The sequence below is a fragment of the Phocoena sinus genome, chromosome X (genome assembly GCF_008692025.1).
Source record: "Phocoena sinus isolate mPhoSin1 chromosome X, mPhoSin1.pri, whole genome shotgun sequence".
Taxonomy (NCBI): domain Eukaryota; kingdom Metazoa; phylum Chordata; class Mammalia; order Artiodactyla; family Phocoenidae; genus Phocoena; species Phocoena sinus.
Window position 1 is genome coordinate 110,414,686 of NC_045784.1, and position 15,746 is coordinate 110,430,431.

Sequence of the window (15,746 nt, forward strand, 5' to 3'; positions counted from 1 at the left end):
CTACACATCCAAGAAGCTCAATGAATTCTAAATAGCACAAACTCAAAGATATTCACAGCTAGAGAGATCACAGTCAAACTGTTGAAAGCCAAAGCCAAAGAGAGAAACTTGAAAATAGTGAGAAGAAAATTATGTGACATATACAAAGGAACCACAATAAAATTAACATCTGACTTCTCATCAGAAACAGTGGAGACAAGAAGTCAGTATTATGACATATTCAAAGTGCTGGGGGAAAGAAGCTCAACCAAGAATTCTAAGAGTCAGTTCACCATACCAACAGCTCATGACAACACTTTCTCATCCCCAGCTTCTGGATGTCCCTTTAGGTCTTCTGCTCTAAGCTATGCTGAGGGGAAGGATGTGGGAGATCTCTGACCTGACACTATGGGGGATAAAAGAAGTGACACCTTCTAAGGCATGAGCACTGACCTCCTTAAACTGGAGTTATTGGAAGAAATCCATATGAAAGACTTAGTACAAATCTCAATACTTGAAATAAGACAAAAGGTAGTGGAACTGGAAGCCAAACTCAGTACTGACAACAAAGGCAGTGAGTGGAAAACCTGTTATGAGACACAACTTGAACAGAATGATCAACTAGAAAAGCAAGTTGTTAGTCTCAGAGAGAAAATGGAAAAAATTCCGTGGAAATCCTTCACATAGACTATCTTCTATTCGTGTCTATGAGCGGATGCCAGTGGAATCCTTAAGTACATTACTTAAACAGCTCGCAAAAGAAAACAGGAGCCTTGAAAATCAAGTGAAAGACTATGTACTTAGACCGGAACGAGAATCAAAGGCTTACCACAAGATCAATGATGAACGTCGTATATACCTAGCTAAAATGTCTCAGGTCTCTGGCTCACACCAAGTTTCTAAAAGACAACCAATGAATCAACTGCATAGAATGAAAGAGAATCCAGTGAAAACAGAAAGATATAATCCAGCTAATCAGAAAATGGTAAATGCCAAGAGAGAACCAGCAAAAAAGATTACAGGATCAAATCATCTTCCAAAACTCAATCCATAATTCCAGAACTGGGTGGATTTCTATTTCTTTCCCTTTTTCATTTGTAATATTCAAATTGTGAAGTTACTGCTCGACACATTTTTCAGGTGATGAGATAGATAAGAAAGAGCTATTAAACCTCTTTAGCTCCTCTTCCAGAAGTGTGTTCCTTTGTCACCTGAAAGTAATTTTCTTAGTAATTTAGTCTAGTTTCAAAAATTATTTTAGAAAGTAATTTTAGTGACCCTAAAATATGTACTAGCAGAACTTAATGATTCTTTTTTTTTAACATCTTTATTGGGGTATAATTGCTTTACAATGGTGTGTTAGTTTCTGCTTTATGACAAAGTGAATCTGTTATACATATACATATGTTCCCATATCTCTTCCCTCTTGCGTCTCCCTCCCTCCCACCCTCCATATCCCATCCCTCCAGGAGGTCACAAAGCACCGAGCTGATCTCCCTGTGCTATGCGGCTGCTTCCCACTAGCTATCTACCTTACGTTTGGTAGTGTATATATGTCCATGCCTCTCTCTCGCTTTGTCACAGCTTACCCTCCCCCCACCATATCCTCAAGTCCGTTCTCTAGTAGGTCTGTGTCTTTATTCCTGTCTTACCCCTAGGTTCTTCATGACATTTTTTTTCACTTAAATTCCATATATATGTGTCAGCATATGGTATTTGTCTTTCTCTTTCTGACTTACTTCACTCTGTATGACAGACTCTAGGTCCATTCACTTCATTACAAATAGCTCAATTTCGTTTCTTTTTATGGCTGAGTAATATTCCATTGTATATATGTGCCACATCTTCTTTATCCATTCATCCGATGATGGGCACTTAGAGAACTTATGATTCTTAAAATAGCCTAGGAAACAGGAAGGCTGTCATCATTACACTTGCTTTTAATAATATATCCATTATCTACTCTGATATTAACATTGCTATTATATTTGGTTTCTAGTTGGCTGATAGCTAAAAATGTGAGTTCATCAAAACTGCTTGCTATTTTAGGCTATATCATGCTCATTTTTTTAAAGGTTTAAACAAAGGGGCAAATCGAATGCATTTTAAACTTTGACTTAAAGCATCATGGTATTGCAGAAATAGCCTCCAATCAGGAATCAGCTTGGTTATAGTCCCTCTCTGCTGTAAATTTATGAGAACTTGGGAAAGTCTCTTCACCTCATCTTTATTTTCCACACCTGTAAGATAAATGAGGCAAACTATGCAACTTCTCAGGCCTCTTACCATTCTAGAAAACCAATACTTATTCAACTACTACAAGGACCTGCCACTTAGTACATGGTGATTTAAGTCATTTTGTGATGTTTATTCATTCACAGTGATGGCCTAGTTTTTTGGAGCAAACTTTGTAAGTGTTCACGATACTCAAGTCAAGTCTAGAAATGGACATTGAATGAGGGTAGGAGAAAGGTTCTTTTAAGGCATTTAGAAAATGTATCAATTTCTCTTATTCATGTTTAGACTGTTTTTGCAACTGTCACACTGGTCTACAATATACATATAATTTATTTCCCCAACTTAATAAGTGAAACTGTTAGCCTTTAAATTTCCAGAAACCATCCATTGGTTAGTATAGTTTCTAGCTAATGTTGTTCTCACCTTATATCCCAAAACCTAAATTCTTTTTATTCAGAATCACCAGTAATGAATACCAAATGCACTTCTGTATCTCTATAGACGTTCCTTTCTTTAAGGAAGAATGCATAAATTTCATATAGCCAAATAATTCTTTTATATGACTTTAAAATGTAATGCAGTGAGGGACTTCCCTGGTGGCACATGGTTAAGAATCCTCCTGCCAATGCAAGGGACACCGGTTCAGTCCCTGGTCCAGGAAGATCCCACATGCCACAGAGCAACTAAGCCCGTGCGCCACAACTGCTGAGCTTGCGATCTAGAGCCCACGAGCCACAACTACTGAAGCTTGCACGCCTAGAACCTGTGCTCCACAACAAGAGAAGCCACTGCAATGAGAAGCCCACACACCACAACAAAAAGTAACCCCTGCCCACCACAACTAGAGAAAAGCCCGCGCACAGCAATGAAGACCCAGCACAGCCAAAAATATAAATAAATAATAATAATCAGAGGAAAAAATGAAGATTTGGGGTCCTTTTTTTGTTTAATACTGAAATATGTATTAACATTAGTATTTAAATTGAGAATTCATAAAGCAAAACAGCAGTAAACAATATTTAACATATTTCAAATTTTAAAATGTCTAAATGTATTACAAAATATCAAGAAATACCGTTTATAAAACAAATGCTGCTATAATCAAAAAGACAGATAATAGCGAGTGTTGGTGAGGATGTGGAGAAATGGGAGCCCTCATACATTGCTGGTGGGGATGGAAAATGGTACAGCCTTTTTGGAAAACAGTCTGTCAGTTCTTCAAAACTGACAGAGAAACATCATATGACCCAGAAATTCCACTACTATATATGTAGCCAAGAGAAAACCTATGACCACATAAGAACTTGTCCACAAATGTTTATAGCAGCATAATAGCCAAAAAGTGGAAACAACCAAATGTCTACCAACTAATGAATGGATAAACAAAATGTAGTATAGTCAAACAATGGAATATTATTCAGCAACAAAAGGAAATGAAGCACTGGTATATGCTATGACATGGACAAACCTTGACAGTAATGCCCTAAGTGAAAGAAGCCAGTCACAAAATACCACACGTTGCATAATTCCATTTACATAAAATGTCCAGAAGAGGCAAATCTATACAGACACAAAGGAGATTAGTAGAGGCCTAGGGATGATGGAAAAAGGTAGAGGATGGGGAGTGACTGCAAAGGGTACAGGGCTTTTATTTGGATGATGAAAATCTCTAAAATTGATTGTGGTGATGATTGCACAACTCTGTGTATTTACTACTAAAAACCATTGAACTATATACTTTAAATGGGTTAATCATGTTATATGATTTATATCTCTAATTCTGTTATTAAAAAACTAATTCTAAAAAAATAAATAATAATTCTATATATAGAAAAATAACCCTTAAAAAATGAAAGCCCCACAAACAAAGACAGTCTCAGAAAAAATAGCCTAAGAAAACAAATTGCTATCAGACCTGCTTTATACGAAATTTTAAAAAGGAAGTTCATCAGGCTGAAGAGAAATTGTAACTCGGATCCACACAAAGAAATAGAGCACCAGTGGGACTTCCCTGGTGGTGCAGTGGATAAGACAGCGTGCTCCCAATGCAGGGGGCCTGGGTTTGAACCCTGGTCAGGGAACTAGATCCCACATACATGTCACAACTAAGAGTTCACATGCCACAACTAAGGAGTCTGTGTGCTGCAACTAAGGAGCTGGCGAGCTGCAACTAAGGAACGCACAAGCCACAACTAAGGAGCTGGCAAGCCTTAACTAAGGAGCCTGCGAGCCACAACTAAGATCTGGTGAAAAGAAAGAAAGGAAGGAAGGAAGGAAGAGAGAGAGAGAGAGAGAGAGAGAAAGAAAGAAAGAAAGAAAAAAAAAGAAAAAGTAGGTAGGTATGGAGGGAGGGAGGGAGGGAGGAAGGAAGGAAGGGAGCACCAATAATGTTAATTACATAGGAAAACATAAAATACAATATAAATATATTTTTCTATCCTTCTCACAACTGATTTAAAGGACATCTGCATAAAACAATATTATTAAAATATTGTTAAGTTTAGAAGATGTAGTATATATGATAATAATAGCACAAAGGAGGGAGGAGGAAAGGGAGCAATATGAGAGCAAAGTTTCAATACACTACCATAAATAAATTAGCATTAATGTGAAGTATATTGTTTTAAGTTAAGATATATATTTTAATCCTCAGAGCAATGACTAAAAGAATAATTCAACAAATAGAGTAAATAATGGGAACTAAACTGGCACACTAGAAAATATCTAATGAAAAAGAAGACAGTAAAGGAGAAATAGAGGGAAAAAAATACATGAGACATATAGAAAATAGGAAAATGGCAGTTATAAGTAATTATATTTATAACATAATCAATAATTATATTAAATGTAAATGAAATAAGCACTACAATAAAAATACATTATCAGACTAGATTAAAGAACAGGATCCAACTGCATGCTGTCTAGAAGAGACACACTTTAGATTTACAACGCAACTAAGTTGAAAGGATAAAAAATGATATACTATGCAATCAGCAACCATAAGAGAGCTGGAGTGGCTGTACCAATGCATTAGTTTTCTACTTCTTTGTAACAAATGACCACAAATTTAGCACCTTAAAACAATACCATGCAAGAGGGAAGAGATATGGGGATATATGTATATGTATAGCTGATTCACTTTGTTATAAAGCAGAAACTAACACACCATTGTAAAGCAATTATACTCCAATAAAGATGTTAAAAAAAGGAAAAAATAAATAAATAAGTAAAATTACATTAAAAAAATTAAATGCAAATACTTTTGAAGTTTACTGTATAAATATCTTAAAGTCCCTGAGATCAGGTTATGTTGTGGGTGGATCAATATAATACATTTTGTTTTTAGTCATCTCTAGTTGTTTCAATTTATTTATTATGTATCTTGAGTTTTAAAAACTTTTATTTTTGTCTTCCTCAAATTTTACAACCTTTCATTAAACACATGAAGTATACAGAGAGATGTTAACATCTGGGAATATGTAACCCGTTGTGGATTATTTTATGTACTTGTTATTAAGGAAATTTATACTATCTAATAAAAATGTAGATTATTTGTTATTTTTCTTTAACAAAAAAAACAGACAAAAAACAATACCAATTTATTAGCCCACAGTTCAGTAGGTCATAAGACAAGGCATGTTCTCTGCTTTGTCTCTAGAAGCCAAAATCAAGGTGTGGACAGGCTGGCCTCTTATATGGAAGCTCTAGGAAAAAGTCTGCTTCCAACAAAAAAAGCATCTGCTTCCACATTCAAAGAATCTACTTCCAAGTTTGGGTTGTTGGCAGCAATTCAACAGCTATTCCTTGTAGCTGTGAAACTGAGGTCCCCATTTCCTTGATACATGGTCCCAACTACCTTCAAGCAAACAATAGAGCATCAAATCCTTCTTGTGCTTTGAATTTCTGATCACCTCTTCTAGCATCAGCTGATGAAAACTCTCTGTATTTAAAGGGCTCACCTGATTGGGTCAGGCCTACCAGATAATCTTTGTATAGTAAGGTTAACTGTCTTGGGACTTTATATCTGGAAAATTAATCACATAGTATTTGATTGAATAAGAAGGAAACAGGAATCTTGTGGAGCCATCTTTAGAATTCTGCCTACCACAACTAATATCAGCTAAAACACACTTTAACACAAAAAAAGTGTTATTAGAGGGAAAAAAAAGACATTTTATAGTGATAAAGGTTCAATTCATCAGGAAGACATAACAACTGTAAAAACACACCTAACAAAGGGGCCCCAAAAATGTGATACAAAAACTGACAGAAGTGAAGGGAAAATAGTCTCCAATATCTTACTCTCAACAATTAATCGAACAACTAGAGAAGAAAATCAGCAAGGATAAAGAAGACCTGGACAACACTATCATACAATTTGACCTAAATTATTTCTATAGGACATTCCATCCAACAACAGCAGAATACACAGTCTTTTCAAGTGCACATGGAACATTCTATATTGTTCATGGTTATGGTTTATGCTAGGTCATAAAACAAGCCACAGTAAATTTTAAAAGATAGAAATTATACAATGTATATATCTGACCACAATGGTATTGAATTAGAAATCAGCAACAGGAAGAAATTTAGAAAATCCAGAAATATTTGCAAATTAAACAATCTATTTCTAATAACCTATAGGTAAAAGAAATCACAAGGGGAGTTGGAAAGAAAATTTGAACTGGATGAAAACTAAAACACAACATGTTAAAATGTATAGGATTCAGCTAAAGCAGTGCTTAAAGGAAAAAATTATAGCTTGTAATGACTATGTGAGAAGAGAAGAAAGATCACAAATAAATAATCTAATTTTTCACCTTAAGAATCTAGAGAAAGTAGAGCAAACTAAACACAAGGCAAGCATAAGATAGAAATAATAAAATTACAGCAGAAGTTAATAAAATAGAAAACAGAAAAACAATAGAGAAAAATTAATGAAAACAAAAGTTAGTTCTTTGAAAAGGTCAACAAAATTGACAAACCTTTAGCTAGACTGACAACGAAAAAAAAGACTTAAATTACTAAAATCAAGAGTGGAAAAGGGAGGCTTCCCTGGTGGTGCAGTGGTTAAGAATCCGCCTGCCAATGCAGGGGACATGGGTTCCATCCCTGGCCCAGGAAGATTCCCACATGCCACGGAGCAACTAAGCCCGTGCGCCACAGCTACTGAGTCTGCACTCTAGAGCCCGTGGGCCACAACTACTGAGCCCGCACGCCTAGAGCCCGTGCTCCGCAACAAGAGAAGCCACCGCAGTGAGAAGCCCACGCACCGCAATGAAGAGTAGCCCCCACTCGCCGCAACTAGAGAAAGCCCGTGTGCAGCAACGAAGACCCAACACAGCCAAAAATAAATAAATAAATAAATTAATTAATTAATTAATTTACCAAAAAGAAGAATGAAAAAGGGAACAACACAACTGATTCTACAGTAATTAAACTGTTTATAAGAGAATGTTATTAACTACTTTATACCAGCAAATTAGATAACTTAGATGAAATGGACAAATTTCTGGAAAGACATAATTGACCAAAACTGACTCTAGAAGAAATAGAAAATCTGAAAGATTATAACAGGTAAAGGAATTCAATTCATAATTTAAATTCTTTCCACACACAAAAAAAACCAGACCCAGATGAGTTCACTAGTGAATTCTATCAAACATTTAAAGAATAAATGATAACAATGTTCCAGAAAGTAAAGAAGGAAAGAACACTTCCCAACTCTCTCTACAAGGCCAATATTATGTGACACCAAAGCCAGACAAAGACATCATCAGAAAAGAAAACTACACATCAATATCCCTCGTGAATAGAGATGAAAACTCCTTTTAAAATTAATCAAACCAAATCTAGCAACATATAAGGACTATTTTACACCATGACTAAATGGGATTTTTCCCAGGAATGCCCAGTTGGTTTAACATTCAAATATCTTAAGGGTGGTCTTTAGTTGCCTGGTATGTGGCCCAGGGATGACTAAGGCATAGGAATATTGCCTCTTGGGGTACACTGGCCAGATGGAGGAGGTATGGCTCTGGATTGGTTACTTTGCACATCAAAGGCTGAGTCCTTTGCTACTCTAAGAATTGGTTAGCTCTGGGAGGGGTAGTCTCTCCCCAGCCAGGAAGATTTTTTTTTGAAAGTCGAAGCATCATAATATACAAAAACAAACTGAAAGCATGATTAATACAATTACTCCTTTGATTTTTTGACATCATATTAGGAAACTTTGGGGTGGTGATAATAAAGACCTTCAGTAGTAGGGCTTAAGTTAATCCAAACAGCATAGAAACCTTTTATTATGAGACTATGAAAGGTCTTAGCGTCTGGGAGAAAGTTGTCTCCAGCACGGGGAATGAAGTCATCTCCAACGGTGAGGTCTTGGGCTGGGGTGATGTCATCAGAGGCGATGCCATCTCCAGCGGTAAGCTTCTGAGTCAAGATGATGTAATCTAGGATGTGGGACTAGGAGTATCATTCCTAAGGGGATACCCACTCGAGTTGATGTGGGTCTTAGCATTTGCCATGTTTGGTTGAAACAGTGGCTTACTTGAAGTGTTGGGCCTCCGGATTGTAAACAATGAAAGCATCCAGACCAGTGGTAGTAAGACCATGGTCACCAGAAGAGTGTGCAGTTGTACTTGACAGGTTTTTGGTGGAAGTTCAGTTTCAAATGGGTCCTGTATCAGATGAGCAGCTGCCTGGCCTATGGGACAATCTACGGTTAAGAGGTCCCAGGAGAATATGCACCATCGATCTGGCCTCCAGCCCTTATGGAATGGGACAAGATCGAAAATGTATAAAGATAGGTTAACACCTGGGGCAAGATAGAGAGTCATTTAGGGATTTGTTTAGACTGGAACTTGAAAAGGAATTGTTTAAGGAGACCATTGTGTCTCTTAGTTAAAAGGGCTATTTGAGACCTATTAGTGACATGAAAGTTCTATTGAGTGTTTTTTCCAAGAGCCCAACATTGTGTATTTTGAGTAATGAAGTGTGTGCCTTGGTTACTATTAATAGTGTTTATAATGAGTAATGAACCCTTGGCAAGGCCTTATATTGTGACCTTAATGTATAGAAAGACATGTGTAATTTTATATTTTGGGTATCTGTGAGGCAAGAGTTTCCAGAGTTCTTTAACCTGGTAGAGATGATTTTTAGGCAATGCCCACCAGTTTATAATAAACGTGAAGATGTGACCATTTGTTGGTCAGGGCATCCAGTGTTAAGATAACTGCCTGAAGTTTGGCCAAGTGTGTGGTTTTTGGTGTCCTGTCGTTTATTAGGGACATCCTAGCTAAGGGATGCAAAACAGCAACATTCCACTGAGCTCCATCATGTATGATGTTTAGCAGGGCCATTTGCATAATCTACTGCTGTTAGCACAGTTAATCCCAGGGGGTTTCCCAGGTAGCCAAGGGTCTGGGGGAGCGGTAACTTCCTCCAGCACCCTGGAATCTGGCAAGGGACTAAGGACAGGGGAAGCCATCCCCTCCTGCAAGTAGAACATGTCAGAAGGCCCAGGTTTGGTTGCGTGCTGATTAAGAAGGCCTCAGCTGGGCTTCCCTGGTGGCGCAGTGGTTGAGAGTCCGCCTGCCGATGAAGGGGATGCAGATTCGTGCCCCGGTCCGGGAGGATCCCACATGCGCGCGGAGCGGCTGGGCCCGTGAGCCATGGCCGCTGAGCCTGCGCGTCCGGAGCCTGTGCTCCGCAATGGGAGAGGCCACAACAGGGAGAGACCCGCGTACCGACAAAAAAAAAGAAAAAAAAAAAAAAAAAGAAGGCCTCAGTAGCTGTGCCAAGCTGGTGGGGTGCTGTTTCTATGACTCAAAGCATAATGGGCAGCTGGCTATGAAGGGTCACAGGCTCAAGATCTGTGAGAACCTCTATCTTTAGGAAGGTCAAGTAGGTAGCCAGGCATTTTTTGTAAGGGCAGTTTATTGCACCAGAAACCCTTGGGCAACCTACGGCCATCAGGAGTGGTCCAGAGACGCTGGGAGGTATGAGAAGAGGTTGCCAAAGTCTCTTTAGTGAAGGAGTTTGGAGCGGGTATTAACAAGAGTGCCTGTTGATTTTCATTTGGGAGTAAAATTGGTAAATGAGAAATATGTTGTCATTAGAACCAAAGAAGAGCTAAATTTGTGTTTGGATTTGTATGTCCTTAATGAGTGTGTCTAATGAATTTCCTTGGAGGAGGATGTTATCAATGGAATGTCATACCTGTGCTCCTGGAGGAAGGTGGATGTAGTTAAGATCTTGTCTATAAGGACTGAGTGCGATGGCAAAGCTGCTGAGGTGCCCCATGGGTAGGCTGGAGAAGATGTATTGTGTCCCTTCAGGGGTAAAGGCAAATTGCAGCTGAGAGGCTGTTGAAATGGGCACTGGACAGAAAACGGTAGCCAGATCTATAAAAGAAAAATATTTCCCAGGTGTTGACTGAATAGAATCATTGATTTTGATAATATCGGATATCTGGTATGGGGGCCTTGGTGAATGGGACCACAGCATAAAGGTGGTAATAATCCATCATGAGGAGTACCCTCACACACACCATTTTTCTTTTCATTCTTTTTTTTTTTTAGATTTAAGAACAGGCAACACTGGGCTATCAAATGGAGAAGAAATGCAGATAATCACTCCTTTATTAATTAGGTTTTCTGTAATAAGTTTTAATCCTTGAGCTCCATGTTTTAACTTATACTGAACCAGGTTATTTTAACTGCAGGTCCATGGGGTCCCATATTATTAAGCCAATTTGTAAGTCTCAAAGACTTACTTTAGTCTTAATTTATTATATTGTGTTAGAGCATCTATGCCCAATATAGAATATTTTAGGGCAATAGGTATTATGTCTTTGGATACTTAGGCAAGGCTACAATTAGAGTGAGGTATACCCATTTTTTCTTCATTTTATATTTAGTTACCTTCTTTAGATTTTAGGGGACATGATGTTTAAATTTACTGGGATCCCCAGGCACAACTGCAATTTAAGCCCCATCTTGATTAAGTCCATAAAGTTCTTGTCAAGTGATGTATTTTAGCAAGTATTAAAGTTAATTTAGAACCAAGCCTGTAGAGGCACAAAAGCCAATCAGCATTTTTTTTTATCATTTTGTTATATAAATTCTTTAATATATAAATTCCAAATTTCCAATTGGATCAAATTGGGGGATTTTGTTTTAATTTAGTTATATATTTTATATATACTCACAATTCACCTATTATATATTTATATGAAAATATTATACATGTTTACATAATTTAATTACCTTCTATTTTCTCCTCCTGTATCTAGCTAGGGTTTGTTTCAAAATCAATAAGTAATCTAGGGCTAGCATTATGCTTGTTAGAACTGGCATTTGCTCAGTACATATGGCTTAAAGTTCCTCTTTATTTTCCCTTGGGCTTGTAGCCACCAAAAGTGGCAGTCTTTTATCTTTATCTTTTTTTTCCTTTTTCTTCTGTTTTTGACTTGTAGCTACCTAACTAAAGCCACAGTCTAGTTTTTGTGCCCAGATGAGAAGAGGGAAAGAGGGGAGAAAAAAGGGACCTCTTGCCTCTAAGCAACCTCTCCCTGGGACCAACGCTGTCCCTATTAAACACGTTTCTAGAATGGTCTGTAATATTTATAGGCGGCTAAACTTCTCCCCCTCATTTTTTTTCTTTTGGGTGTTTACCTGATAAGCTCCTGGTGATCCCCAGTAGCCTCTGCTCTGAGCAGTGGCCTCTATTTCTAGGGTACCCCAATCAACCTCAGAGGGGTGACATCTAGGAGAGCAATGGTGGCCTCAACTTTATCTTTTACCTTTTTTGTTTTGTGATAATTTTGTTTTAAACATGAGACTTTAGCATATGCATAGGCAGCAGCATTTGAGAGTACCCAAGCACAGGGACCTGGAGATTTATAATCTCAAGTGAGCTGAGAGACCAACTCAGGTGTTTTAGGGGGAGTGGGATTAAAGTTCCCCTTCTTCTCCACAGCCTCTTTTTTATTCAAACATTGAGCCACAGGTCTCCAAGGATGGGTTCCTTATATCCCACTTGATCAAAGGAAAAATGTGACAGCAGTAAAGCAAGCAACAAAAGGATTTGCCTTTGAAACAAACTTTAGTGTTTGGGTGCCATGGTTTGCTGTGAAAAGGCACCCTGAGTTGCATCACCAGCAGAACTGTAGAGCTCACCAGGGACCAACGCCAAGACTCTTCCCCAGGGACTCCCTCTAGAAGAGCAGGCCATGTCTTAATTGCTTATTGGGAGGGGAAACTCCAGCAGGAGCCTGAGTGTCCACTGCTGACTTCAGCCCTGTTGGGTCGATGGATCAGACTCACATCCAACATGCTCTCATCAGAGGAAGCCTCTCTTCACTCCCTTGGGCAGGGAGCTTTATCTTGTAAATTAGCCAGTGATCCTAATCACCTCCAGTGTCACTGCCCAGGATCTAGAGGTCACTGCCCGGAACCTAGGTGCATCGAACCAGGAAAATCAGGTTTGGCCCAGTTGACCCAGCTGTCCAAGGTAAGATGCCAACTATGGAATTACAGCAACCACGAATGGAGACTTTAGCACCTGAAACTAAATGAGGAGCACCATAGACGCAAGTGCCTTTGAGGTCCTCTTAGATTTAATTGGAGGACCATGGCAGTGTATAGCAGATACAGCATGAAGCAGTGCAGCCAGAGTGCCAGTGTGCCAATGGTCAGCCATGTCTTCCTGGGCAGTACTCACTGTTTGGTAAGTCCAGTTAGTAGGCCAAGAGCAGCCTAGAGGCAAGCTCCCTCCATCAAAAGTTGAGTCACCTTGCACACTGCGCCTATTGTTCTATGCCCAGGTCTTAATTTATAAAGGTGACTGAGTGATGAGTGAGGGATAGACTCAGGCCAGAGACTTTAGTGGGATTGCCAATGGAAAGGCAAGACAGGGCAGGGTAAACAGTTTCGGATTGGCTAGTTTGAATAATTTCGGCAGGTTCTAAACTATAGGGGTGGTCTCTAGTTGCCTGGTACCTGGCCCTGGCATGATTAAGGCAGAGGAATATTGCCTCTTGTTTCTAGGGGAACTGTAAGTAATATTAAACTTTTCCTTCAATGGCATTGTTCTCTCCGTGTTGCCATTCAGTCACCTTTATAAATTAAGACCCAGGCACAGAACAATGTGATACTGATTGGGATGGGAAGGAAAGAAAGAAAAGAAAGAAAGAAAGAAAGAAAGAAAGAAAGAAAGAAAGAAAGAAAGAAAGAAAGAAAGAAAGAAAGAAAGAAAGAAAGGAAGGAAGGAAGGAAGGAAGGAAGGGAGAGAGAGAGAGAGAGAGAGAGAGAGAGAGAAAGAAAGAAAGAAAGAAAAGAAAGAAAGAAAAATAAAGGAAGGAAGAAAGAGAAAGAAAGGAAGGAAGGAAGCAAGCAAGAAAGAAAAAGAAAGAAAGAAAGGAAGGAAGGAAGGAAGGAAGAAAAAAGAAAGGAAGGAAGAAAGAGAGAAGGAAAGAAAGGAAGGAAGAAAGAAAGGAAAGAAGGAAGGAAGGAGAGAAGAAGGAGGAGGAGGAGGAGAAGAAGAAGAGGAGGAGGAGGAAGAAGAGGAAGAAGAAGGAGAAGAAGAAGAAGAAGAGGAGGAGGAGGAAGAAGAGGAAGAAGAAGAAAAGAAGAAGGAGAAGGAGGAGAGGGAGAAGAGGAAGAAGAAGAGGGAGAAGGAGAAGGAGAGGAAGAGGAAGGGGAAGGAGAAGGAGGAGAAGGGGAGGGAGAAGAAGGGAAGGAAGGAAGGGAGGGAGGGAGGGAGGAAAAGAAAATAGAGTGTTGGCAAGGATGTGGAGAAATTGGAACCTGTGTGCATCGCTGCTAGGGATGTAAACTGGTGCAGCTGCTGTGGAAAATGATGGCAGTTCCTCAAAAAATTAGACATAGAATTCCCATAAAGTCCAGCAATTCCACCTCTGTGTATATACCCAAATGAAATGAAAGCAGGGACTCCAGCAAATATTTGTACACCCATGTTCATAGCAGCATTATTCACAATAGCCAAAAGGTGGTGCTATGGTCTGAATGTCTGTGTCGTTCCCCCCCAGCCCCCACCAATCACATCCATATGTTGAAATCCTAATTCCCAAAGGTGATGGGTCCCACCAATTTATTAGTAGGTGGGTCTTTGGGAGCTGATTAGTTCATGAGGGTGGAGCCCTCATGAATGGCATCAGTGCTTTTATAAAAGAGATCCAACAGTGCCCCTTAGCCCCTTCCACCATGTGAGGACCCAGAGAAAAGGTGTCGGCTATCAACCAGGAAGAGGGCCTTCACCTGAACATACTGGCCCCTTGATCTTGGCCCTCTAGCCTCCAAGAGGCCAGAAATAATTTTAGAGAATTTATGAGAAATAAATTTCTGTCGTTTATAAGGTACCTAGTCTGCGGTATGTTCTTATAGCAGCCTGAACGGACTGGCAGGGGGCAAGCAACCAAGTGTACATCAACAGATGAATGGATAAACAAAATGTGGTATATACACACAATGGAATATGATTCAATCTTATAAAGGAAGGAAATCCTGACACATGCTACAATACGGAGTAACCTTGAAGACATTATGCTAAGTGAACTAAGCCAGTCACAAAAGGACAAATATATGATTCCACTTACATGAGGGACCTAGAATAGTCAAAGTCATAGAGACAGAAACTAGAATAGTGGTTGTCAGGGGCTGGGGGAGGGGAAGTGGGGAGTTATTGTTTAAGGGGTACAGAGTTTCAGTTTGGGGAGAGGAAAAAGTCCTAGAGTTAGGTGGTGGTGATGATTGTACAACAATGTGAAGGTACTTAATGCCAGTGAACTATACACTTAAAAATGGTTAAAATGGTAAATTCTATCTTATGTATATTTTACCACAATTCTTTAAAATTCTCAAAAAGGGGTTTCCCTGGTGGCGCAGCGGTTGAGAGTCCGCCTGCCGATGCAGGGGACGCGGGTTCCTGCCCCGGTCCGGGAAGATCCCACATGCCGCGGAGCGGCTGGGCCCGTGAGCCATGGCCGCTGAGCCTGCACATCCAGAGCCTGTGCTCCGCAATGGGAGAGGCCACAACAGTGAGAGGCCCGCGAACAAAAAAAAAAAAAAAAAAAAAAAAAAAAAAAATTCTCAAAAAGTCAGAATAGAAGGTAAATTTCTCAAACTGATAAAAGGCATAAGAAAAGTCCATAGCTCACATCACGACATCATCACAGCATCAATGGTGAAAGAGTGAATGCTCTCCCCCTAAGATTAGAAACAAGTCAAGGAATCCACTCTTGTCACTTGTATTAAACACTGTACTGGAGATTCTAAGCCAGTACAATCAATAAAGGAAAAAGAAATTAAAAGCATTTAGATTGGGAAGGAGGAAGTAAAAGTGGCTTTTTTTGGCAGATGACAATCATTAATATAAAAAGTCAAATGAAGGCTTTCCCTGGTGGCGCAGTGGTTGAGAGTCCGCCTGTCGATGCAGGGGACACAGGTTCGTGCCCCGGTCCGGGAAGATCCCACATGCCGCGGAGCAGCTAGGCCCGTGAGGCA

General features: G+C 39.4%; 1 protein-coding gene across 1 annotated transcript; it reads left to right on the top strand.

Annotated features, from left to right (window-relative positions):
* The first annotated feature begins 387 nt into the window (after positions 1 to 387).
* On the top strand, positions 388 to 1,033 carry LOC116746933 (coiled-coil domain-containing protein 169-like). The gene is given in 2 exon segments (XM_032618680.1): positions 388 to 645; positions 647 to 1,033. Coding segments are annotated over 2 exon segments (645 nt in total).
* The last annotated feature ends 14,713 nt before the right edge of the window (positions 1,034 to 15,746 follow it).